Raw genomic sequence first — 26,911 nt, 5'->3', positions numbered from 1 at the left:
GCTATTAATGCCAGCACTGGAAGCGGGGGAGGACTGAGGAAGACAAGCTTATGAAACTATATACTACAAGTAGGATCTGCAGCAGTATGTTGCACTGAGGAGGTGTTCAGCCATTTGACTTCCATCCCATCTTGCCCTGCTCCCTCCAAATTTCCTGAAGAATCCATTTGGCACTGGTGATATATTGCATGTCAGATTGCAATATTATTCTTATGAATAGGTACATTGCATAATTGCTTCTCGAGCTCGCAACTGGATATGGAACAGCATACAAAACAAAGCAGATGGAAAATTCAAACTGCTCATGAAAACCATTTGCACTTATTTGTATATGAAATTGGGTAATACTTGTACCATTTCTTGATGAAAACATACACAGTCTCACTGGCTTCAAAAATACAACTGCATAGTACATTACATGGTGCATTTAATTTTTACTTAGAATTAGCCAAATAACATTGAACTGTAACCAATGAACAGTGCATGCAAGTACTTTGAATGATCAGACTGCACTTGCCTGTAGCAGTAGGATGAACTGAGGAAAGCGTTGTATGGGTTTCATCATTAAGCCATAGAGTGTAATTCTATCAGGACTAGATTCTTGGCATTGCTGTAATGAGAAAGGGTCAAGTCTTTCTTTGTATCAACCACATTTTTTTTAATAACAGAGGTAAAAGTTGTATTCACATATAACATAAAGATAAAGGACCTCTGGATGGTTAAGTCTAGTCAAAGGCGACTATGGGGTTGCGGTGCGCATCTTGCTTTCAGGCCGAGGGACCTGGTGTTTGTCCACAGACAGCTTTTCCAGGTCATGTGGCCAGCATAGCTAAATCACTTCTGGCACAGCGGAACATTGTGGCGGAAAACAGGGCATTCGCCTTCCCACCGCAGCAGTACCTATTTATCTACTTGTACTGGTGTGCTTTCAAACTGCTAGGTTGGCAGCAGCTGCGACGGAGCAATGGGAACTCACCCCGTCGCGGGGATTCAAATCGCCAACCTTCTGATCGGCAAGCCCAAGCGGCTCAATTAGGCAAATTAGCCAGTGCATAAGCTATGTACAGCTTTTGCTCTTCTCTTCCTAGAGTAGGGAAATAAATAAAGGAGTGGGTGATTTTGTGTCACTTGCCATTTGTTTCTCACAAGCGAATCATGATTGGGAAGCAAAGCTTCTGATTGTGGTTTGTTTGGAGGCAGTGCTAAACCAACCATTCCCTGGTTTGTTTCTCAACTCGGGGGTGGGGGGTGGGGAGGACTGCTCAAAGTGACTGCACTAGCATGCAACCCATACTCTGTCCAATGTAGCCAACTATGTTTTTTTGGTCAGCATTATGTGCTAATATGGCCACTGTGTGCCCATTTTTACATTGTGCTTCGCCAAAAAGTAGATTTTTACAGGTCGAGACCCGCGACAAAATGTTGCAGCATGGAGTTCTCAAGTTCAAGAGTCTAGCTATTCCATTCCATTCCCCCTCCATGGTTTCGCCTCACACTGTTAGCAAGCAATTTGTACCCTATGAGTGTGCTCAGGCCTTGCATGGCTGTTTGGAAGGTTCCCCCTGAAAGCCTTTTCTTAAGGAGTTTTATGTTTTTCTGCGAACTTTGGAACACCCCTGGGCATACTCCCTCTTGCATGTGAAAAGTACAATTTTGGCTACACAAACAATGGTACTTACAGTCTGAGCTTTAGACATAGAAAGGATAATAGTTCACTGATACTGCATAGATGGCTGTAAATATTTTACCATTATTTATGACCAGAAGGTCGTGTATCCATAGAATTAAATTAATTGAGTCCAAAATCTGAACACTGGTTATTCATAATTGCCTTGACAACCCATGAAACCAAACTACTAAAAACGAAGCCACAGAGTCAGATCCTTCCCTCAGTTTGTGATCTCCTATTTGCCCCACCTACTTCAGAATTTAAAAAGCCCAATACACTCACCTTTAAAAATTCAAGGAAGGCAGGTTTAGTGGCACACGTTTTCTTTAGAATCCCCACAGCAGTGCTAAAATTATTTACATACTCGCTGTAAGCATCCAGCACCATAGATTTAGAAAACTGAAATACATAAAAAAGAGAGTAAAGTCGGAAATCTCTTAGCTCCTTTGCATTATCTACGTCAGAGCACCAAGCTTTAATCGCTTCGCCATAGTTCAGCAACCACCCTCTTAATTCAACACTTAAGACTCACAGAAGTTATATGGCAGTTAAATCCAGATTATACTGTACTTAAGGACTTTGACAATTCAAGAACATAGTTTTGGGGAGGGGGGAGGAAGTAGTTTGATCTCAGTCCAAACATTCCTAAATTCCACCCATCTTCAGCAACTCAAAAACTAACAAATGTGTTGAAAAGCCTAAGAGGTCTGGACAGTGCCTGGAGGGGAAACTGCCTGGGACCACTATGCACATGACTTTTGAGTTCCATGACAAAAAGTGGGATGAAAATGTAAATACTGTTGGCATTTGTCTCAGGAGACCATGGGAGGAGTGTGCCTTTGGGGATGAAGTCAATCTGTTGGAAGGTTACAGCGCCTGCTGTGGCTGTAGAGACTGATATGGGGGAGACATGTTTTGTTGCAGCTGGCGCAGATTAAAGCATCCAGGTGGGCTCATGTAGGTGTATCATGACATATCCTCTTTCTGCGCTCCTCCCAGCGGTCATTCCTCCTCTGATCACTGCTATGGATGCACAACCTGTCTGTCTGTCTCCAGGCACTGCAGTCATCTGCAAGAGATTCCCACACAGTGGGGTCCATGTTGCCAGTCTTCATGTCATATGTTTGCAGACATCTTTGTAATATAGAGTTGGCCTGCCAATTGGTCCGGTGCCTGAAGCTAGCTCCCTGGAGAGCACATCCTTGGAGATCCTGCCATCTTCCATTCTGTGCACATAACCAAGCCAGCATCATGTCACATTGTTCTTTCAAAAGGCAGAAACCTACGCCATGAATACATGGTACTTCTGGGTGCACCCCTTGCCAGAAAAAGGAGGTAAGCTTTATGTCCCTGTGGGTTCTTCGTATCACATTTCAGTCCATGCCAAGAATAACTCACTTCCCACTTACCTAACTGGCGGCAACAGCAGCAGTTGTGACAGCAATTATATCTTTCTGGAGATTTCCCAAGCCACTAAACTGGCACCTGCTGGTATAACTACTAAAGCAGCACCCCAAATATAATGGAGCTGGGTTAATCTGTTTCCCTCCCCTCTAAGGTATCTGAGTCCTTTGTATGGACATGCAGGAAAGCTGTGTTTCTTAGGGCAGGGATAGCTAGCATGATGCCCTCTATATAATATATATATTATAATAATTTATTATTTATACCCCGCCCATCTGGCTGTGTTTCCCCAGCCACTCTGGGCGGCTCCCAATCAAGTGTTAAAAACAGTACAGCATTAAATATTAAAAACTTCCCTAAAGAGGGCTGCCTTCAGTTGTCTTTTAAAAGTAAAATAGTTGTTTATTGCCTTGACATCTGCTGGGAGGGCATTCCACAGGGCAGGCGCCACTACCGAGAAGGCCCTCTGTCTGGTTTCCTGTAACCTCACTTCTCGCAATGAGGGAACCGCCAGAAGGCCCTCTGCACTGGATCTCAGTGTCCGGGCTGAACGATGGGGGTGGAGACGCTCCTTCAGGATACAGGACCGAGGCCATTTAGGGCTTTAAAGGTCAGCACCAACACTTTGAATTGTGCTTGGAAACGTACTGGGAGCCAATGCAGATATCTCAGGACCGGTGTTATGTGGTCTAGCTGCTGCATTCTGGATTAATTGCAGTTTCTGGGTCACCTTCATTTTTTTTTTTTTAAATATTTATTAGGGTTTTTACAGAAAAAAAAGAAAACATCCAATAACAGTATACAATATTACTTTGTTTAACAAAATTTCATATCCTCTTTGAACTTCCTCACGCCTCCCACTCCCATTTACATCATTAAAAAATTTTGTCCAGCAAATTATCATCTTATTTCCAAATTTTAAAACCGCTTAATTACAATAAAATTATTCTCCTACTAATTTGTTTTTCTTAATCTCTCTTCTCATCAGTTCCTGATCTATTTTAGTGATGGCCAATTATTTATAACTAAGCATCTTTTTAAACATTCCGATAAATCATAATATTTTTGTAAATAAATCTTGAATTTCTTCCAGTCTTCTTCCATCCTCTCTTCTCCCAGGTCTCGGATTCTGCCAGTCATCTCCGCCAGTTGCATATAGTCCATCAGTTGCGTCTACCATTCTTCCAGTGTGGGTAGATCTTGAGTTTTCCAATTCTTGGCGAGTAGTATCCTTGCTGCTGTTGTCGCATACATGAAAAATGTTCTATCTTTCTTTAACACCTTCTGGTCGACAATGCCCAGAAGAAAGGCCTCTGGTTTCTTGGTAAAGGTATACTTAAACACCTTTTTCAACTCATTATATATCATTTCCCAGAAGGCCTTCACCTTAGGGCAAGTCCACCAGAGGTGGTAGAATGTTCCTTCATTTTCCTTACATTTCCAGCATTTATTGTCTGACGAATGGTATATTTTAGCAAGTTTAACTGGGGTCATGTACCATCTGTATATCATTTTCATTACATTTTCTTTCAAAGCATTACATGCAGTAAAGTTCAACCCAGTGGTCCACAACCTTTCCCAATCCTCAAACATAATATTATGCCCAATATCCTGTGCCCATTTTATCATAGCCGATTTAACCATTTCGTCTTGTGTATTCCATTTCAACAGCAAGTTATACATTCTTGATAGTACCTTAGTCTTAGGTTCTAACAGTTCTGTTTCCAACTTCGATTTCTCCACTTGGAATCCTAACTTTTTATCACTTTTGAAAGTTTCCTTAATCTGAGCGTAGTGTAACCAGTCTCGCACTTTGTCCTTCATTTTCTCCATACTCTGCAATTTCCAATTATCTCCGTCTTTTTCTAGCAGTTCCCAATATTTTGGCCAGTAGGCCTCCATATTGGTTCCTTTTCGGGCCTTAGCTTCCAAAGGTGAAAGCCACCTTGGTGTTTTATTTTCCAGTAAGTCTTTATATTTAGTCCAGACATTAAACACTGCTTTTCTGACAATATGGTTCTTAAAGGCCTTATTGATCTTAACTTTATCATACCACAAATATGCATGCCAACCAAAAGCATTGTTGTAACCTTCAAGATCTAACACATCAGTGTCCTCAAGAAGTAGCCAATCCTTTAGCCAGCAGAAGGCTGCGGCTTCATAGTACAACCTTAGGTCTGGCAGGGCAAAGCCCCCTCTTTCCTTTGCATCTGTTAATATCTTGAACTTAATTCTGGGCTTTTTGCCCTGCCAGACAAATTTGGAAATATCTCTCTGCCACCTCCGGAAACACTCTGCTTTGTCCACAATTTGCAACGTTTGAAACAAAAACAACATCTTTGGCAGCACATTCATCTTAATTGCAGCAATTCGGCCTAGTAAAGAAAGCTTCAACTTTGCCCAACTTTCCAAGTCTCTCTTAATTTCCGACCAACATTTTTCATAATTGTCTTTAAATAGACTCAGATTTTTAGCTGTTATATTTACCCCTAGGTACTTTACCCTTTTCACTAGTGATAATTCTGTTTCTCTCTGAAACCGTTCTGACTCTGTGTCTGTCATATTTTTCCCTAGCACCTTCGTTTTTTGTTTATTTAACTTAAATCCTGCCACCTGACCAAAATCATTTATCAATTGTAATACTCTTTTCGTACTAGATTCTGGCTCCTGCAATGTCAATACTAGGTCATCTGCGAAGGCTTTTAGTTTATATTGTTTCGCTCCGACCTGGATCCCCTGCACCAGCCGGTCTCCTCTAATCAAATTCAAGAGCACCTCCAGAACTGAGATAAATAACAGAGGGGAAATCGGGCAGCCTTGTCGTGTTCCTTTTTCAATTTTAAATTCTTCTGTTACCACATTGTTAACTATCAATTTAGCTTTTTGTTCTGAATATATTGCCTCAATCCCATTTTCAAAACCCCGCCCCACTCCCATTTCTTTTAGATTTCCCTTCATAAATTTCCAAGAGATGTTGTCAAAGGCCTTCTCCGCGTCTATAAATATCAGTACTGCTTTAGTGTTTATGTCTGTTTGCAAAAGTTCCAAAATGTCAATAATGTTCCTTGTGTTTGCAAACATGTGTCTGCCCGGGAGAAAGCCGGCCTGGTCTTTATGAATTACTTCATTTAAAACTCTTTTAAGTCTGGATGCTAAAACATCAGCAAATATTTTGTAATCCACATTTAAAAGGGAGATGGGGCGGTAGTTCTTAAGTTGTGTTTTTTCAGTTTCTGATTTTGGTATCAACGTGATAAAAGCTTCCTTCCACGATTCCGGCGCCTTCTTTCCCTCCAAAATTTCGTTGCTGACCTCCATCAAAGGTTGGATCAAGTAATCACTCATTGTCTTATAATACTTGGAGGTCAGTCCATCTGGTCCTGGAGATTTGAGTTTCTGGGTCACCTTCAAAGGTAGCCCCACGTAGAGCGCATTGCAGTAGTCAGACTCTAGAAGTTGTTGGTCTACAAATCCCATCATCCCTTCCTACTGGCTATGCTAGCAGGGGCTGATGGGAGCTGGAGTCCAATAATAGGACACCAGATTGGATATCCCTGCCCTAGTGTCTCTGACATACTGCAGCTACATACCAGAAGGTTCGAGGCAAGGACTTTCCATCTGTTGCCACAGCTAAGCAACTGAGAAGCAGGTGACAGGCAAGGCGATGTGGGGACACAGGCAGGGGCTAGTGGGCAACATGTTTTGACCTTCTTATGCTCTGGTTATTACGGGGGCGATGGGGATCTGCACTGAGCTTGGCACAACCAGAGCTGTTTTCTAATTTTGTTGCCAAGCTCAGTCTTAAATCAAACAGGCAGCAGCAGCAGGGCCACTTATATAACTGTGATGGTTTACGTACCGATGCAACGAAGACATCTCCAATCATCTCAACAGAATCCCACTCAGAGACACGACTGGCCAGTGCTATTTGAAACATGGAATGGCATTGAAGAATCTCCTTAATTCGGTAAAACACCATCTTCAGTTTCCTCTCGCTCAATAATTTGGGTTCCATTTCTGAAAGAGGCTTCTCGTACTGCTGATTTTTTATTTTTTAAAAAAGGATAAAGTAGTTACAGCCATAATTCAAATAAAGGTTTTTCATTATAGGTAAACACATCAGCAGCAGTCAATTACACATTTGCGACAACTTTTTTCTAGCAAACGGATCATCCATTTGCTTTCAAAGTTACAAAAGGGCAAAAGGCATTGAGATACCTCTAGAATCCTTTTGAGAGCATCCACGTAATTTTTCTCACTGTCAACCACGGCTCCTAAAATATATCTTCTCACCACCTGCACAACAAAAAACACACACGCAAGGAATCACACACTGAGAAGTGGGGTTAAGGAATACTTTCAAATCTGCTCTGGAAGGTTGGGGGGGCCAGATTTGGAGGAGTTCAGGAGAAGTAGGTCCATTGCACATGCACAAGTTGATGAACCTGTGCAATGACTTAGTTGGATACAACACTATATTTCACGCAATCTTCCGCTCCCTTCTTGCTTGCAGTCAGAATCGCCTGATGGCAGCCTTAACCAAAAGCAATCTACTGCTGCAGTCCCACAAACATAGCTAACTAGATCTGCTCCTTTGCTGAATCACAGCTTGTTCTCTCTGCATGGAGGAGGGCAGATGGCGGCGTCAAAGATTCAGAACAGGTGGCGGTACCTATTTTAATTTCCTTTTTGAATACATAAGGATGGGTTCCTTGTGTATACACAATGATGTATATGAGGTATCCCCAAGTACAGATCTGTTATATGAGCACAAACCTCACTTTACCTGACTGGTAACAAAAACAAAAACAAACCTCATATTCTGTGTACAAAAACTAAATCAAGAAAAGAAAATACACACACACTCCACTCATAAGTATAATTGTATCACCATGACCAAATATTCTTAACTGTTTAAATGTACAGAAGATCGAAACCGAGTTTATTACTAAATTTGTGTCCATTTTCCAATAGACAGAAGAACAGGCGTATATCTGAGCTAAAAGGTTCCCCTCCCTGACTTACAGGCAATGGGTGCCAAAGTTGCAGAAACAGGCTGCATCCTTTATTTCTTTATTCAAGCTCCTTGAATTATTTTGTTTATTTTTATTTAAGAGAAGCAGCAACCAACATTGCCGCAATGTTTTTGTGGATTCTTTAGGCTGCTAAATGTCCTCTTTTTTTCCAGGACATGTCCTCTTTTTCATGGGTAGAGTCGTCATAGTGACCCATAGTTGAACTCAGCAGATGTGTTCTCTTTTTTGCTCTTCAAAATATGGCAACCCTTATTGCCTTGGTTGTAGAGTACAACCGGGGCAAATGCCCGAGCTGCTTGATCAGTTTTTTAACCAACTAAATCATACTCTGAAATCAATACACATGACTACCTCAATTCCATTTATTTCAATGAGTGTTCTCCAAGAGTGACTTAAGCTGGGTACAATATTTTGAGGTCACTATGATTATACTTTTACTACGTACCATGACCAATATTATACTTTTACTATGTACCATGACCAATACTAACGGGAAACAAGTAAGGCATCTCACATTATTTTTAAGTTCAAAAAAACTAGTATTGGTTCATTAAAGGATGACTAAAAACGATAAGAACCAAAATGATTAAGTGATCTAGCATTTATAGCCTTGGTAATCCGCAAAGTGCAAAGACTGGTGGTTAAAAAAGGAAACAGGAATCCTATTATGCCACCCTGTGGCAAGCAGCAGCATGTGCAGGTTTAAATACATCCCCCCCCCCCAAATTGCTACCAAGCAGAAGAGCAATCATGGGAAATCTGGTTCCCCAAAGATGTTGCAAGACTCCCACCAGCCCCAGGCAGCATGGAAAACAGTCAGAGATGATGGGAATTGAGGTGCATCATCTGGAAGACCAAAGGTTAGCCACATCCAAAGTAAAAGCTTATACACAACTACCTTGCTCACCTATAGTAAGTATACATTGAATCAACTGAAGCTTCACAAAAGTTTTTTAAGCCAGAAATGCCTAACACAGATATGAGTAGGTAAGCAAGGTGGCTAGCGAAGATTTGTTGTTTTGGCAAATAATTCTACAATATGTGGAGCCTCAAAAGCTTTATAGGGAGATGTTTAGGGAGTTACTTATGAAACCAATTTTGGCTTTCCTGTTTTTTGAACACAGTTTTGCAGTGTGCTATCACAGGAAATCAGCATACAGAATATTAACATGCTGCCTGCAAATAACTGAATAGGATCAATCGTAATGATTTATGCAATGAAGGTACATTTTTCATTTTCTCCTCCAAAAAACCCTAACATCCTTGCATTTGAACCAACTTGGTTTTCACCCTAAGTTTTATAATGAGCAAATACTGCACAACTTATTCTACAAAGGACACAGAAAGAGGGTTCAGTTTCAACAGCCATCACACAAACCTGTTGTTGCGATAATCCATCGGGCATCGGTGTCATGATTGCCTCTGTATGCATACAGTCTACATCAATAAACAGTTCCTCCTCTTCTAGGCAGGTTGATCTATGGTCTATAGAAATATTTTAATATGCTAGATTTCCTTCACATATATATTACAGATGCATGCAATAAAAACATGTATTCTTTGGATGAGATTAACTGTGACATCTCTGCATTTGCTTTAGTATTATTTCATGCAATGAACATGTCTTCTGAATAACCATCCATAATGAAAGACCTGTAGCTCAAAAAGACACTGGATGTCCAGGATGAAAGTCCATCACAGTGTGAATTCAGAAGAACCATTCGCCCACGACTACACAGTAAGTGTCGTTAAGTAACATCCTGGTCCTTGCACCAAGCTGGACTCGAGACTGATTTAACACTTACCTAAAAGAGGAATGTTAAAAAAGGTAAAGGTAAAGGACCGCTAATAGTTAAGTACAGTCGCAAACAACTCTGGGGTTGTGGCACTCATCCCGCTTTACAGGCCGAGGGAGCCGGCATTTGTCCGCAGACAGTTTTTCCGGGTCATGCGGCCAGCATGACTAAGCTGCTTCTGGAGAAACAAGAGCAGCACACGGAAACACCATTTACCTTCCCACCGGAGCGGCACCTATTTATCTACTTGCACTTTTTGGCGTGCTTTTGAATTGCTAGGTTGGCAGGAGCTGGGACCGAGCAACTGGAGCTCACTCCGTCATGGGGATTCAAACTGCCAGCCTTCTGATCGGCAAGCCCAAGTGGCTCAGTGGTTTAGACCACAGTGCCACCCATGTCCCCTGATTTAACGCTTACCAGCACTGTGGGTTAAACCACAGAGCCTAGGACTTGCCAATTAGAAGGTCGGCAGTTTGAATCCCCACAACGGGGTGAGCTCCTGTTGCTCGTTCTCTGCTCCTGCCAACCTAGCAGTTCGAAAGCACGCCAAAAAGTGCAAGTAGATAAATAGGTACTGCTCCGGCAGGAAGGTAAACGCGTTTCTGTGCGCTGCTCTGGTTTGCCAGAAGCGGCTTAGTCATGCTGGCCACATGACCCAGAAGCTGTACGCCGGCTCCCTCGGCCAGTAAAGCGAGATGAACTCCACCACCCCAGAGTCGGTCACGACTGGACCTAATGGTCAGGGGTCCCTTTACCTTTACTAAAAGAGGAGCGCTAATAACAACAAAAGGAGGCAGAACATTTTCCTTGACTATTCATATGTAACCTCTCTTTGTTTCGTACTTTCTTCTTTCTCAATACACAAGAACAACTGCGTAAGAAGATGTAGCAAGTTATATAAGCAGCGTGGCTTCAAAGTCAATAGGGCTATTTAGGTGACACCAGATCAATATCTACATTACTTGGCTTACAAGTGAATCCAATTTATTTGCACAGATGTGGATGGGGAACCTCAGACCTGCAACCCTGGTCCTCCTGGACTACTTTTGCTTGGCTGGAATGTGGTATTCTGATAATGCCTTTTGCTTGTCTGGATGGAGAATAGAAAGCTAGTTAGGCTTCGTGTGTGTGAACTTCTGAATATTGTATGTGTCTGTCCCATCTCTTCACTCTGTGCTTGTTCCCTTTAACCCTTGCCCTGCCCACCAGTGGCACGAAGTGGTCCCACAATGAACTGCAACCCTCAGGATGAGAAAGGATGATCATACACCTTTAAAAAAAAAAAAAGACGAAAGAGTCAATACGCACCATGACTAATAAATGACTTTGTTCTAATAAACGACCGGCCTTTCTTCACAGCAGCTTTAGTTTTTTCTAGTCCATCTTTGGTTCCTTCCCTAGCTGCCCTCATTAGCTTTTGCATCTGCAAGACAGTATTAAACACATTCTACAAGTTCAGTGAAGAGTAAGTGTGGAATTCAATGGCTTGTTAACATTTGCAGCAGGTACTAGGGCATGCAAATAGTTGCTCTTAAAAAGAACACTGTCAAGTTGTGGAGGCCAAAGCCCTTTCCAGATGTGTGGTGTTGTTGTTTTTATAAAAAAATGCACAACCCAGATAATCTATACTTTATGGATTTGCTGTGGAAGCATACATATATTCATCCATACAATATATGTATGGTGCTTATCACTTAATAGAACCTGAACAAATTCCATCCAAATTTTATATGTAAATCCAAACAGTATCTAATAAGTTAAAAATGTGATGCCTTTTTCTGAGCACTCAGCTCCCTCGGTATCAAGACACGAAATCTACCAACATAAATTGAAAGACACACTCAAAATAAATGTATTGCGGAATTGTAAGACTGTGTTCCTAAAATGCTTTTAATGATTAACTCCATACTGTCAGGGGGAAAGGCAGGGCATCATGATGAACAAGCAAGCATAAATTAATATGATCCATTTCCAGAGAATTAAGGGAGGGAGCGTGGATAATTCCCTTCTTGGTTGCATTTACACACAGTATCAATCTAACTTTCTCAAAACAGACCCATTGAAATTAAAAGATCTATATTAGTCATGGCTGTTAATTGCAGCCGGCATACTCTGAGTAAAAGTTAGCTGAATACAACCTGGTTTCCCACCCTTTGTAGCAAACTATTTTCTTCCTGCCCACAATAAAAAGGATAAAATAATGTTGTATAGTAGCAGTGCTGACATAAGCAGTTACATTATTGTAACCTAAAAAAGGTAGAGCAAGCAATCCCATTTATTTCATCTTCAAAAATCCAAAAGGGCTAAGACCTATATGATCTCGTTGGAAGCAACAACCACTACAGCTGTCTTTATAGACACAATAATACATCCATATGGATCAGGCTGCAACAGCAGAAGCTAAACAAAAATCAATATGGGCAATAACTTTTGCATTTCACTTTTTAAGTGTTATAAGCAGTAGGGCAAAGGCAAGTTAGCTGGCATAAAAGTCCTTGACAAGGTTCTTTTAAGGCCAGTGGGCAATGCAGACAGCACAGTCTGAACACATACTGTCCAGTTTTCCCCATCAGCTTTTGTTTATTAAAACACATGTTCATTGTGTTTGGAAGAACAATAATTTTAACATTTTAGCTTGTTACGAAAATCAACTACGCTACCTTCAGCTCATGTTTTTGCTTTAGTTGTTGAATCTCTACAGCTCCCACCGTGTTTGCCATCAAATCTTTCATCTTTTTCTCATAGTGCTCCTTTAAACGGGTTAGGTCATGAGAAAGCTATAGCATACAAAAAGATACAATCTTAAACTTTACTCTAAAGCGCTTGAGCTGTAGCATGCATGCTGGCGGCCAGATAAGAAAAGGATTTGCAACCAGTAGAAGGGAAATCTATCTTTTGTTTTCAGCAGTACGTACTAAAAACAACAACTCAGCAATGGGTTTGTTTCCAAGTTTGTCAAGACAACTTTTCTGACTGGGTAGAACACAGAATCGTCAGATCATCTGAACCAATACAATGACACTAGGTTAAAGAACGACAGCAGTCCTTTGTACATTATTGTGAATACCGTAATTTTAAAGGATGACTATAAATATCATTGGTTTTTTAAAAAAATTAAAAATTGTCCAGTAGCACCTTAGAGACCAAGTTTGTTCTGGGTATAAGCTTTTGTGTGCATGCACACTTCTTTTAAACGTTTTGCACTTAAAAGCACACCCAAGCAGGTCTCATGATTTTAAGTGAAGCTTTAGGAAATCACCCTTACTTTTAAGAAATCCCCAGTCTTCCATGTCTAGGCCTGGAAACTACCATTTATAAAGTGAGGTTTCCCCTTACTATATGCTTGGCAAGAAAACTTAGTTTTAGATTTTTACAATGGTAGGGTGGAAAGAAACATGTGCACCTTACATGTCTTAGGAATACAAGCCACATCTCTTAAACAACACTGCTTAATGAATGCTAGTAGAGTTCTTTGTATCTATAAAAGACAAATTCCATTTGTATGCATTTATTAACTTCCTTTCTTGTCTTACTATGCCGGGATATTTCTCACCTCTCATTTTTAAATTACTACGTATGTGGTTTGAAATCGAATGCATGAGAAAAAATGGACATCATAAAGCTTGGGGGAACTACGGTGTTTGGAAGCATGTCAACAATGCGCTAGAAAAAATGCTGCCAAAGAAAGTTACATACTTGTCTTCTGTGGTTGCCACGCAGGAAAGAACTGGGCATTCCATTCTTACACTCTGAATCGCTTTGCTCTTCATAGCTTTCAAACTCACTCGAACTCCACCCATATTCTAGAGAGCTATTTCCACCTTCATCTCCATTTTCAACATCATCGTAAATCATCTCCTCTGCATGCATTAATACGCAAAATATAATTTTGTTAAGCTATGGGGAAGTTCAAATTCATTACAAGTTCTATGAGCCTGCTAAATACGTTGAAGAGGTAAAGCATTTCAGAGAATGCACTTTTCAGTACAGGAGTAAGGAATTAGTAAAAGGTTAAGAAATCAACACGTCTGTTATCACGCCACAAAAGGTAGAGAGTTTGCATCCTGTCTTGGAATATCTTTCACAATATAGGTTCTAGAGCAGCAAAGGGAGACCTCAGGTCCTATAGTGTTGGGCATAAAGGAGATACATTATTCTATTACTCCATGTTCTGGAAGCTCATACCCTTTATTTAAACTATATCCCAGGAATGAATAAATTTATGTTGTCTTGTCCTATTTACACACTTAATTCCTTGTGCAAAGTCTGGCTTTACAATTAACTTCTATTACTTTAAGCGAATAATTCCTTATCTAAAGGAAAGTCTACATCTTTCTTTGATAGATCAGATGGTAAAGGTTGGAGGTGCCCAGATAATCATTGTGAGAAAGCCGCTGACTTTGGTCCAATTGCTGAATACACTTAATAGTGTGCCTTTCCCACAGTTAGCAAGTACAGGTGTCATACGTTTGGCCATGCATATAATTTGTGACTTCAGTGGGGGAAACGTAGCCTTGCTTAAATGCAAAAATCAAGTTATGGCATTGCATAGTGTGCCAAGGAATTATTCACTGGCATATGCACCTCCTTTTCCTAGGCCTCCTGTTTTTGTTATTGTTGATAATAATAATAATAATAATAATAATAATAATAATAATAATAATAATAATAATTATAATAATAATATACCACCCTTCATCCGAAGATCACAGGGAGGTTGGCAAGGTTTATAACATTATAGGTTTATTAAATTTATAGCTTTGCACTAAAAAGGTTCTCAAGCAAGTTACAACCAAAGTAAAAATATATAAATAAATAAAATCACATAAGAAGCATTACGCAATTTTAGAAGCAGCCACCTTTAATATCATGATATGCAACAACATTTGGATTGCAAGTACTCTAAAAAGCAGGCTAAACTTCCTGACTAAAAGTGACCCAGAACAAATGTAATGTGCTGCTCATAGATATAAAGAGATATAGAAGGAAGGTGAGATCCACAATAACATTTCTGGAAAACAATCATGGAAAACAAGAAATGGTACATGAATACAGAGGCACACAGAAAAATAGGCTGAGACAAAATGGGAGTCATTTTCTAGAAACACTTCACATATAAGCCCTCTTTCAGCAATTTTTTTTTTGGGGGGGGGGGGAATCAAGGGAGATGAAAATATATTCTCATTCCATCATTGTATTACTTAGCCAGCTATATTTGGTTATGTGATATCTCAGGAGGCAGATATATCCACTTCAAATGGAAGGCAAAGCTTCCTGATTACATTGGGGCAATCATAGGGTTAGGAGGTCATTATGTTCACTATATAATCCCCGACTGGCTGGGATTACATAACAACAAAGACACAGTACTTATATACAGCATTTCAGGAGAGCCGAAAAAGCGTCATGAAGATAAATGGAAAGGGGGTGGTTCATGGGTTTTCTTGTAGAACATTCCCTGCTGCCTCCATGAATATCACCCCTGCTCCGAATAAATTCACATGTGAGCTCTACATCAACCCTATTACACACATAGCCTAAAATGGCACTGACAAAACAGGAACATCTCATATATTTTACATACAAATGTCATTTCCAGAAGGGGCAATTGGGGATGGTAAAGCATGAGTGGAGTTCTTAATCGCTTCTTTGTGTACCAATTCACTTCCCCAACTGGCTTTTCCACCCTTCATAAGGATGATCTTTAAATCTGTAAATGGAAGCCCTTTTTCAGAGTAAGTCAAGTGAGTTTCTTCATGGAGGCTGATGGGATTTCCCTTCCATAAGGCTAAATCTTGTGCCCTCCACTGCAATATTCTATTCTATTCTAACCCTGTGAGGTTCAAGGCAAGTAAGGGAGGATTTGAAGGACAGATCGTGAAGCTGAGGCTCCAATACTTTGGCCACCTCATGAGAAGAGAAGACTCCCTGGAAAAGACCCTGATGTTGGGAAAGATTGAGCGCACAAGGAGAAGGGGACGACAGAGGACAAGATGGTTGGACAGTGTTCTCGAAGCTACAAACCTGAGTCTGACCAAACTGCGGGAGGCAGTGGAAGATAGGAGTGCCTGGCGTGCTCTTGTCCATGGGGTCACAAAGAGTCAGACACGACTAAACGACTAAACAACAAACAAGGGAGGATTTGCTGGGGAGGAGGGCAGGACGGGAAAGGATTGATCATCAGCTCCCATTGGAACTTCAGAAAGAATTACTGATAAATGGTACAGGGAAAAATCACTAAGTCTAAGCCTAGGTTTTGAATTCAAAATCATACCTGGTTCCGAGTCTGAATTTTCTCTTGGCACATCGTCATATATTACCTCATCTGGATCTGAAAGCAAAAAAAGATGGGAAAACCACAATATTAGACAAACACTGTAGACATTTAGCAAGACACACACTAAAATATTTGCAAAACCCCCATTGTTCAGCCCGGACACTGAGATCCAGCGCCGAGGGCCTTCTGGCAGTTCCCTCATTGTGAGAAGTGAGGTTACAGGGAACCAGACAGAGGGCCTTCTCAGTAGTGGCGCCCACCCTGTGGAACACCCTCCCATCAGATGTCAAGGAAATAAGCAGCTATCCTATCTTTAAAAGACATCTGAAGGCAGCCCTGTTTAGGGAAGTTTTTAATATTTAATGCTGTATTGTTTTTAACACTCGATTGGAAGCCGCCCAGAGTGGCTGGGGAAACTCAGCCAGATGGGCGGGGTATAAATAATAAATAATTATTATATTATTATTATAAAGGTTAAGAAAAAATAATAGATGGCAGGGGTACAAATAATAACAGTATCATCATCATCTGCAACATGCTTTTATATTTTCAGCACGGACTGCATATTTATTTATTTATTTATTTGCCAACCTTTCTCCCAAAGGATCCCAGGGTGGCAATATTAGCCATTATGTAATCCAGCTGTTGCCTAACTAGGTCCCAGGACCCACATGTAGTTCTTTTAACAGTCCAGTGGTGTTTCTAGCTGCCTTGAGCCCCAGTTCTGGGAGGAAAGGTGGTATATAAATATAAATAAATAAATTCAACAAGGGTGTCCATGCATTTTGCGGCTCGCTGCCTACTCCCCAAGATGGTGGAAGACTGGGCGATCTCTGCCCTTCACAATCTCTTGTTCTGCAGACATGCTGAAGGCCAAAGAAAAGAAGCATCAGACGACATCATATAGGAAAGAGAAGAGGCATGAGCAAGAAGATGAAGGAGACTTGCTGGAGATACAGAGGGATCAACTAAAGTACTATCGCACCTTGGTTCTCGAACGCCTTGGTACTCGTACGTTTTGGCACCCGAACGCCGCAAACCCGGAAGTAAGTGTTCCGGTTTGCAAGCGTTTTTGGAAGCTGAACGTGTGACACGGCTTCAAACTGAGTACAGGAAGCTCCTGCAGCCAATTGGAAGGTGCGCCTTGGTTTTTGAATGTTTTCGGAAGTCGAACAGACTTCCAGAACACATTACATTCGAGAATCAAGGTACGACTATACTCATTACTCCATGAAGTGCACATAAGGTGTGTTGATATTAGAGATTGAATTCGTCAAGCATATATAGGGGGCTTCTTCAGACTTGCACCAGAAAAGCAAGTCAAAGAAGCTGCAATTTTGCTCAATTCCCCCGAGTTTACAGAATAGATTTATCCTGCTCATTCCATCTTTTTCTTTTTGCCTGGCCAAGATGTGCGCGAGCTTGCATACCCAGTCGCTGATAATGAGGGAAATAAAACGAGATCGAATCAGACATAAGCAGTGTTTAGGATACTTGTAGAGCAATTGTATCAGAGGAATCTAGCCAGCAACATCCCTAGAAGAGGAGTAATTGTATGTGGAATTCCTGAATAATGAAATCGGACCAGGTATCCAGAAACAAGGAGGGATTCATTCCAGACTTAAATAAAACATTCCAATATAAACAGCTATTTGAGCGATAAACTGAAACACACCAACTCATTATACAGAGCAGAGAAGTTCAACCCAGTGGTCCTCCAAAGACCCATCAGCCCCAGCCACCATCGCCAATGGGAGTCGTAATCCAACAATATTGGTGGACCACAGTTTCCCATTCCTTGATTTCTAGAGTAACCATAATCACCAGTACTTACTCTCCATCCAGTCTGTGTTTGCAGGATCAGCAGCCCATTTGGCCAAGGCATTCTCATCTTTATTCCCCCGATTATCTTCACTTTAAAATAAGCACGTACAAGTTATTAATTATAATAAATATTTCAGTTATTCACAGTGCAATACTATGTATGTTTGCTTTGTAATCTCAATGAAGTTCTGTGAAGCTTATTCATAAGTAAGGGTGTATAGAAGCTGTAATGCCTGACATTCAGGGACTTGGAACGCAGTTTAAGCTTCCAACACATTCCCCACCACCACCCATAAAGTAAAGGTAAAAGTTAAAGGCCCCCTGGATGGTTAGGTCCAGTCAAAGGCGACTATGGGGATGCGGTGCTCATTTTGCTTTCAGGCTGAGGGAGCCAGCATTTGTCCACAGACAGCTTTCCGCTTTCCGAGTCATGTGGCCATCATGACTAAACCGCTTCTGGCACAACGGAACACCGTGACAGAAACCAGAGCGCACAGAAATGACATTTACCTTCCCGCCGGAGCGGTACCTATTTATCTACTTGCACTGGCATGCTTTCGAACTGCCAGGTTGGTAGGAGCTGGGACAGAGCAACAGGAGCTCACCCCCTTGCGGGGATTCGAACCGTCGACCTTCTGATTGGCAAACCCAAGAGGCTCAGTGGTTTAGACCACAGTGCCACCTGCGTCCCTACCCATAAAGTAGTTCTCTTCCTTAACATTCTTTCAGTTTGCTGCAGAATGAGAACTGGAAAGCGAGCCTGGCTTTGCTTGAGGTTTTAATTACAAAATGCAGGGGAGGAAACCAACACAGAACTAGGAGATGTTAAAAAACAAACAAACCCAAAATGTACCAAATATTGGCTCCTGTCATGATCCTAATCTGCGTGCACAGATAGCGGATAATGCCAGCCTGTGCTGTAGTTTCTGCACTACTCCTACTAAATACAACTGGTGCTAAAATCCCCACAAATCTACCTTTCCAAGTGTGCTCAGGGAGGCTCTGCACACATGCCAGCAAACTAGATGCTGTTAAACACAGTCACTGAAGGTGGAAGAGATTGTACAATGCTTCTTGCAGGAGAAGGGTGTTAACTGCATCCAGCTACGTAGCAGAGGCAGAGCAGCAATGCAGCAGTGGTCCAATGGTTCTAGCAAACCACATGTACTTGATCACAATGTCTGCTGGGGCCAGGAAGCTATTTCACAGCTTGCCTATCCCAGCACCCTCCCATATCCGTAAGTGTTTCTCTCTTCCCACCATTGAGATGCAGTTTGATATGGCCATCACCTATGATATGGGTGCTTTCCCATATAATGGGCTTCAGGTGGTGATGGGTCTGTGTACAGTTCCACCAGTGCTGTTTGCTCACAATGGAGTAGCAAGAAGATGGTTTGCAGTGCTTCAGGGCAGAAACTGAGAAAGAAACATTCTACCTAGGCAGTAGCTAGACGTGTGTGTGTGTGCGCACGCACTTGGGCAAAGCAGCTATTGCATCAGAGATATCAAGGGACTGAGTTGCCCTTTGTTCAAATATGGCTATATGGATCACTGCAGTTTGTTTCCACTACAAGCCTAAACTTAGCAATCTGGCAATGACAGCGTTGCTCAAGAAATGCTATCCCTTAATTTATCCAAAATAAATACTTTGGTTTGAAAATCACTGTCTGAGGCTCTGACAGGACAGCCACCGCCCAGAATGCTTGCATGCCGAGGAAGAAAAACATGTCATAAAGGGAGATGGCCCAAGGATGACTTAATAAATGAGTCACAGGGACGGGCAAGTAGAAGCAAAGCTGCAGGGGAGTTAAGGCTCTGCAGAGCAGAGAAAGTTTGCAGAAGCATAGGGAACTGGCTTGACAGAGACAGCTGTTGTTGAAGGCAGAGGAACTGCAACAGAAACCATACAGAGAGAATGTAAGAGTTCTGGTGGATCTGACCCAAATGTCCACTCATGCAGTATCCCATTTCTTACAGCGGCCAACCTGATTGCAGAACTACAGGCTTGGAAGGGACCTCAAAGGTTATCGAGCCCAGATCCTTGCCAATGAACTGGCCTCAGCATGCCTTGTTGGGTGAAGCATTGCACACCAGGCTGTTGCTCTACCCACAAAGGAGGCCACCTGGCATCATTGTGGCATCACATGATTGACAGGTGGGAAAGTCAAACTTGGCCAGTGGGGGAGGGGAGGAAGATAAGGACTCCCACCCCTGCTGGAGAAGTAGACAACCTGCAAAACGGAGGAATGTGGAAAGGTGTCTAAAACAAGGAGAAGGAGCAGCAAAGGAATCCACTCAATATCGCATCTGCCTCATCAACTGTTCTTACTGAAGGAGGCTGTTATGAAACAAACATTTTGACCCTCAAACTCAAGACAAAGCAAGGGGCATGGATACCAGCTCTTGCATCCAACACATGCACTTTACTCTTTACAGAATATTTTTTTTTAAAAAAAAAATAAACTCCAGTATTTTCTTCTTACCCGTTCTGGGGATCCTCTGAACTCTGAGAATTATGGCAATCTTCAGCAACTATATGAACATTTGCTAAAGGAAACAGAAGTAGTAATAGAATCTCTCTCAGTAACAGCCATGTTAAAAAAAATACAATAGTTGTGATTGAAACACTCACATCACCGTATTTTTCGCGCTATAAGACGCACCCGACCATAAGACGCAGCTAGTTTTGGAGGAGGAGAACAAGAAAAAAAATATTCTCTCCCTCTCTGCTCAGCGCCTCTCCAGCAAAGCAGGAGGAGAAACGGAAGGGGCTCTGCTTCTCCTGCCGCTTTGCTGAAGGGGCGCTGTGCAGAGAGGGAAAGCTGTGCACCGCCTTTCCAGCGAAGCGAAGCCAGGAGAGCAAGTGCTGTGCTCAGGAGGCTTCAGGTGGCTATCCCTGAAGCCAGGAGAGCATGAGAGATTGGTGCGCACCGATCCCTCTTGCTCTCCTGGCTTTAGGGATAGCTGTGCAACCTGCATTCGCTTCATAAGACGCACACACATTTCTCCTTTCTTTTTAGGAGGGGAAAAGTGAGTCTTATAGAGTGAAAAATGCAGCACTTTTCAAAATAAAAATTAGTCCTCTTAAACGCAACCAGCATTCTCTACCTTGGCTTGGAGTAAAAGGTAGGAAAATAAAAAAAATAGAAAAGACAAACCTGTAGAGCTGCAAACCAGACCCTATATATTATATCTTCCTTGCATAAGTTTTCTCACCTTTTCACTTTACTCCTCTTGTTAACAAAATATTTGAACAAACACGAAAGTCATCTGACTTCAGGCTAGGGATAGGTAACACATTCAGAAATACACTGGCTGGCAGATAGGTTTGTGGCAACATATTTAAACTAGAAATATAAGGATTTAATGTTGTTTTTAGAATGAAAGCCAATACTCTTCAGAGCATTAGCAGTTATACATGTCAAAGATTTACAAATTACCTGCTGCTATTGTAGATTACTCTCAATGTTCAAAATAATCCTTGTAGGAACATAGGAACCTGCTTTCTACTGAGCCAGAACAATGGGTCTACCTTGCTCAGGACCGTCTAAAGAAGTTGACAGTGGCTGTCCAGGATTTCATACAAGGTTCTCTCCCTGGAGATGCAGGGGCTTAAACCTAGGACCTTTTGCATGCAAAACTGATGCTCTGCCACTAAAGATGCAGGTGAAATTCATTTCAGTTCACATTTAAAGGCAAACCTACCCAATTCACATTTTTCCAAAACAGCATGCAAACCAAAACACAGCACTTCTCTGTGTTTTGCATTGCAGGTCTCCAGCCAAGTAATGTGTACTGAAGTGCATGTACTGGGACGAAGTTTTTATATACAGTGGTACCTCGTTTTAAGAAAGACTCTCCTCCTTACAGAGAGGAGGAGTTGTGAGCAGGAGCCGTTTAGGTATTGGCGGTTAGGCATTGGAATATGTTTGTGTATTGGAGGGCAGGGTGTGGCCATCGCCTACCCCTCCACTTTATGGGTATTCCGGTAAAGGAATCCGGCGGTCGTGGATCCTGTCCGACGCCCTTGCTGGTGGCTAGGGCCATGGCATGACCCCTGGTGACATCAGGGAGAGCTTTCAGTTGTATTTGCATCAACAGGCTCCTCCCACTGGTGGTTAATCCTTGTTAGACTCACCCCTCCCTGAGGGGGTGGAGTGACGCTCTGTTGTTTTATCCAATGCCTAAGCCAATACCTCTCACATGCTGTAATCAATAAAGTTGTGGCCTTTTCTAGCCCCTTAACCTAATATACTGTGTCCATGTGTCTTTCTTATCCCCAAGCGGGTGGTGGGACCTTGAATCACAACAGTCCTGTTTACAAATGACTTGGTTTACAAACTCTGCAAAACCGGAAGTAGTGTCCCGGTTTGTGAACTTTACCTCGGTCTAAGAACAGAATCTGAACGGTGGAAGGGCATCAATGGGGGGAGGCCTCATTAGGGAAAGCACGCCACGGTTTAAGAACAGTTTCAGTTTAAGAACGGACTTCCGGAATGGATTAAGTTCATAAACCGAGGTACCACTGTATATATAAAAGTGCATATTTCAATAAAAACACCGTTCAAAAATGCATTTTAATAGGGGAAATTGCTTTGCAAAAATGGGTATATTGGGCAAAATCACCTACAAAAATGTGCACATTAGGAGAAATTCGTACTATGATGCTGATGAGTTTGCAAGAGAACTTTTAAAAAAAATGTAAACTAATGTGAGAATGTAGAGAACACAAGGTTGGGAAAAGGAAAAACTGAAACAGAAACTGGTGGATTCACCCATTCCCTATGTATCACTGAGCTACAGCCCTTCCCTGTCAATGGAACCGATCCAGACAAATTGCATCTTGGATTACGGAGAGGAACAAACAATTCACTAAATAACCCATTGTGAAATAACCATACAGAGGCAAAGAGAAGAACAGTGATAGAAGGCTGCAAGTTCCTTCCCTCTTATTGGGTGCAGTCGCCCATAAAGTATCATCTTGGCTGTGAGTTCTGGGGGACTTGCTCCCTGTCTTGCAGGCCTTTTCTCACCTGGCCTGGGAAGGCAGGACCCTGACTGACTCCAGCTACAAAAGCTGAGGCAGCTGAACAGACTCTTGGGCTGCAGTAACTTCAGTGGGGGTTGTTGAGTGTGTGTGTTGTTGCTGTTATTGATTTTTTTTTGTATTTTATTTTAGATCTTATTGTGATTTATGTTGAAATTGTTCAATTTGTGTGCTTTGATGTTTTATTTATTGCTTAGGACTACTTATGCTTGTAATTAGATAACTTTTTGCATGTCATAAGCCTCCTTGAGCATGGTTTTAAACTATGGAAAGGAGGCATGCAAATAAAATTATGTATGTATATATGTATGTATGTATGTATGTATGTATGTATGTAAAGTATCAGAACTATGCTATTGCTTCATAAACGGTGCCTCCTAAAGTTACATTACCTTCTTCATCCACAGACACAGTTCGTATTATGACAGGACTGGAGTATGCTGGCAACAGCAATGGTAAGTTGGATGGTACAGCATAACCGCAGGGCACAGGAACAGAATATCCACTTGGGAGGGTAGGGCTTATACTTCCATCCTGTGGGCTTGGCTCTGGTGACAATGATGGTTCCTTTTCTTGCATTGGTGAAATTGTTATGACAGAGTATGGGTTTACTCTTGGTGGGACCACCTCTGCTGTGCCTTCAGCACCCGCCATTTTCTCGGCCGCATCCACATTTTCATTCCCTTGAATGAAAACCACACAAGTTGTTGTCAAAACGCAAATTCCCTTGCAGGAACCCTGTTGCAATGCTCTTGCCCTTCGGATGAATCCTCAAAACCCTTCTTAAGGAGATAATTCTGTAGCAACCTCCAGAGGCAAGTGTGCTGAGCAGACGAAGAATGGAAGAGAGCAACTCTAAACTGCAGCCTGCCAGATGGAAGATCAAACTTTGGTTTGGGTTATAAATTATAGTGAGCACAAACTATGGTTTGGCATGGGGGTTTTGATTCAGTTTGACAGTTCTGGCCCCTGTAAAGCCATATTCAGCCAATGACCGTCTTCCTACAGCAGCCTGCCATGCCCAACCTGAGAGACTTTGGTGGAAACCATGAGAGGGGACTTGACCTTATTTGTGCTCCTCCTTCTGTAAGATTATTGGTACTTTGGCTGCAACCCAGTGCCTCTGCTGACAGAGAAACTCAACCAGCTTGTGCAGTAAATGATATAGCTATTATCTTGCATATGTTACATCAAGCAAACATGTCAAAGAGGAGTGGAAGAAGATGAAGCAATTTCTTCTTTTTATTTCCTAAGCAGCATATCTTTATATTTTGATATCACCTTAGGCCGGCCTGCACAAGTGTTCATTCTGCATAGAAATGACTTGAGACTGCACTCGCTGGCTCAGGTCCCATCACCACCCTCATGTAAACAGGACTCTACACCCATAGGGACTGCGTAGAATGTAGTGCTAAGGAGATCGTTCCACCTGTGCAAGCATTTCAGAAGAACAACAGCACAATCTTCCTCCTCCTACCATTTGCTGTTCTGAGGATTCTCCTGTCCCTCCCCCCCAAAAAAACCTAATTTCGGGAGGGGGAAGTAAGGGGGAAAATGTCCCGTTGAATTAGCAGTTCTTGCATGGGCTTCCACTAGTGGGACCCATTAGCTGAATCTAGTTCTTAGAAAGCCTGTGCGCAATCTGTGCGCTCTTCAAGCACACTTATTGCATGTTGCCTCTTATGTAAATGACACCTTGAAGCTATGAGCTCATGGAGAGTTGCCCATAGAAACTATCCCAATGTTCTTTCCATGTACTTATTTCTGTTTTGAATGAACGTTTGCAGTTCATTATTATGTTGAAAGAGATCTCACATGCACTAAGTAAATAAATAAAGTATCAGCAATGCTCTCATGGCTTTATTAGGCATGGTCACACGTACCCGTAGAATTCACTTCTTCCTGTTCTGTGTTATTCTTCTTAGACTCTAAATTCGATGGCAAAGCACTTTGCCTGTCTGCTTCTGGAATTTCATCTCCGCTATCAAAGTCGAACTGTTCTCCTTCCTCCTCCTCCTCTTCATCATCAGCAGCTGTGCCGGTTGTTAGTTCGTTTTCTAAAACTTAAAAAACAGACTTTTTAAACAAAACAATGACCACCGCTAATTTAGGTAGACTAGACAGCTCTAGCTGCAGAGTCAATACAAGAAATATTGGACAAATAATTATTAAAAGACAATACAACTCTGGGACATGGATGAGATAACTTCATCCTTCTATAAATATACTGCTGAACTTCTAGCTAACAGTGAAACATTGTCTGGAAATAAATTACAGGAAGCGTACAGAGATGTTTTAATTGCCATAATGCCCAAAGGAGGAAAAGATCCAATGTCACTATCATGATGAAGATCAATTTCACTTTTTGACAATGATTATGACTATACAATTTTTAACAGTATTTTAGCAAAGCTTTTGAATATGATTGTATATAGATATTATCATTAGTGTGGTATTCATCTAAGTTTTCCCCCTAGTAGACCCACTGAAATGAATTAGTAACGGGAGTAAGTGAGATCAATGAGTAGTGGGTCTGCTCTGAATAATACTTGAATTATTACCCTAGTTTTGTGTTGTTGTTTCAAGTGGTCCATGGTGGGGAAAGTTTGGAAACCATTGTATTTGATCATACATGTGGACTAAACAAAGAATTTTTTAACATCTCAGCTGGGAGTGGTGGTAGCTCTGCTACCAAGTTCCACACAAATACACATCTCATAGGACTGCTTTGTACTTCACCAAAGCCCAACATCTTAGGAGAAGAACAGAAGATAAACATACTATCAAAACTTTGGGTTCTGTGATTCATCAATGCTAGTGTTGTCTTCAAGTGTTTCAAACTGTTTCTTAAGTTTGTCAAAAGCAATCCTTTCAGCTCTCTCTTCTTCTGAACCTTGACAAAAAAAATCTATTTTCTTTCCTTCAAAAACTTCCATGTAAATATTTTCCTTTGGGAAGTGGAGGAAACCAGGCATATATTTAGAAACAAGATTATTTAACTTGAAGGTAAGAAGAGGTCAAGGGAAACCCACATAAATCTTAGAAAATCTAATTATTATGTAAGATTTTCTCAGACACTCTACCAGCTTGGACACGCTCTGAAAAATTCCTGTACAAAAATTCACACTATTCAACTGTTCAGACTGTCAAAGCAATAAGCTTTCTTGCTATATATTCTGTTTCCTGAACCACGTTGACTCAGCATGCCTGTTAGTGACACCTCTAACACACTGTAAGAAAGGAAGGTCATTATTTTTCCACTTAAATACTAAAATAATTTTCATTATCTAGCTGGTGTGACATGTTAAATGGCTAAGTTTTCATGTGCACCATTTTTTTTTTTTTAATAAATATTTTATTAGGTTTTTAATAAACAAATTTCCACTTTCAAATACATACTTCCATGAATCCAATGGACTCCCCCCATCTCCCGGGCACTGCATTCCCTGTGTAACCAAAACCTCAGCAATTTGTTAACTTGTTTTATACATAACAATATATCTTCCATTTTATCGTGTTATCTGATGTGAACATTTCAATACAATTGCATTAATTTTTAATTTCCACACAATAAAAATATTTCGTTACCTCACTTCTGTCTTATAGTGTCTTATTTATCAATTCAGAAATTTGCCGATACTGAAGCTATACCTTCCTAGAGAGGAGCATTTTTTAACATTCATACAACTTATAATGCTTTTTCAAATAGTCCTTAAATTTTTCCCAAACTTCCTCCGTTTCTTCTTCTCCCGAGTCTCGAATTCTGCCAGTCATTTCAGCCAGTTCCATATAGTCCATCAGCTGCGTCTGCCATTCTTCCAATGTGGGTAGATTTTGTGTCTTCCAGTGCTTTGCCAA

At 41.4% G+C, this 26,911-nt stretch overlaps 1 protein-coding gene across 6 annotated transcripts in view; it reads right to left on the bottom strand.

Annotated features, from left to right (window-relative positions):
* Positions 1 to 26,911, bottom strand: part of ARHGEF10 (Rho guanine nucleotide exchange factor 10) — a 99,918-nt gene that overhangs the window by 52,974 nt on the left and 20,033 nt on the right. For 4 of the 6 annotated variants that reach the window (XM_081905965.1, XM_081905964.1, XM_081905966.1 and 1 more), the window contains exons 3-15: positions 24,937 to 25,116; positions 23,446 to 23,736; positions 20,490 to 20,553; positions 18,017 to 18,096; positions 16,180 to 16,236; positions 13,602 to 13,765; positions 12,566 to 12,682; positions 11,214 to 11,328; positions 9,488 to 9,594; positions 7,292 to 7,369; positions 6,933 to 7,112; positions 1,952 to 2,068; positions 518 to 610 (exon numbers count right to left, since the gene is read on the bottom strand). In XM_081905965.1, coding sequence (XP_081762091.1) covers positions 518 to 610; positions 1,952 to 2,068; positions 6,933 to 7,112; positions 7,292 to 7,369; positions 9,488 to 9,594; positions 11,214 to 11,328; positions 12,566 to 12,682; positions 13,602 to 13,765; positions 16,180 to 16,236; positions 18,017 to 18,096; positions 20,490 to 20,553; positions 23,446 to 23,736; positions 24,937 to 25,116 — 1,643 coding nt within the window. Of the gene's footprint in view, positions 1 to 517; positions 611 to 1,951; positions 2,069 to 6,932; positions 7,113 to 7,291; positions 7,370 to 9,487; positions 9,595 to 11,213; positions 11,353 to 12,565; positions 12,683 to 13,601; positions 13,766 to 16,179; positions 16,237 to 18,016; positions 18,097 to 20,489; positions 20,554 to 23,445; positions 23,737 to 24,936; positions 25,117 to 26,911 lie in introns of all 6 variants that reach the window. The other 2 variants (XM_081905968.1, XM_081905969.1) reach the window with 2 other exon arrangements.

This window comes from Podarcis melisellensis (assembly GCF_964234715.1).
Source record: "Podarcis melisellensis genome assembly, chromosome: 3".
Classification (NCBI taxonomy): Eukaryota; Metazoa; Chordata; class Lepidosauria; order Squamata; family Lacertidae; genus Podarcis; species Podarcis melisellensis.
The sequence above is the reverse complement of the archived record's forward strand: the minus strand, read 5'-3'. Positions and strand labels throughout refer to the sequence as shown.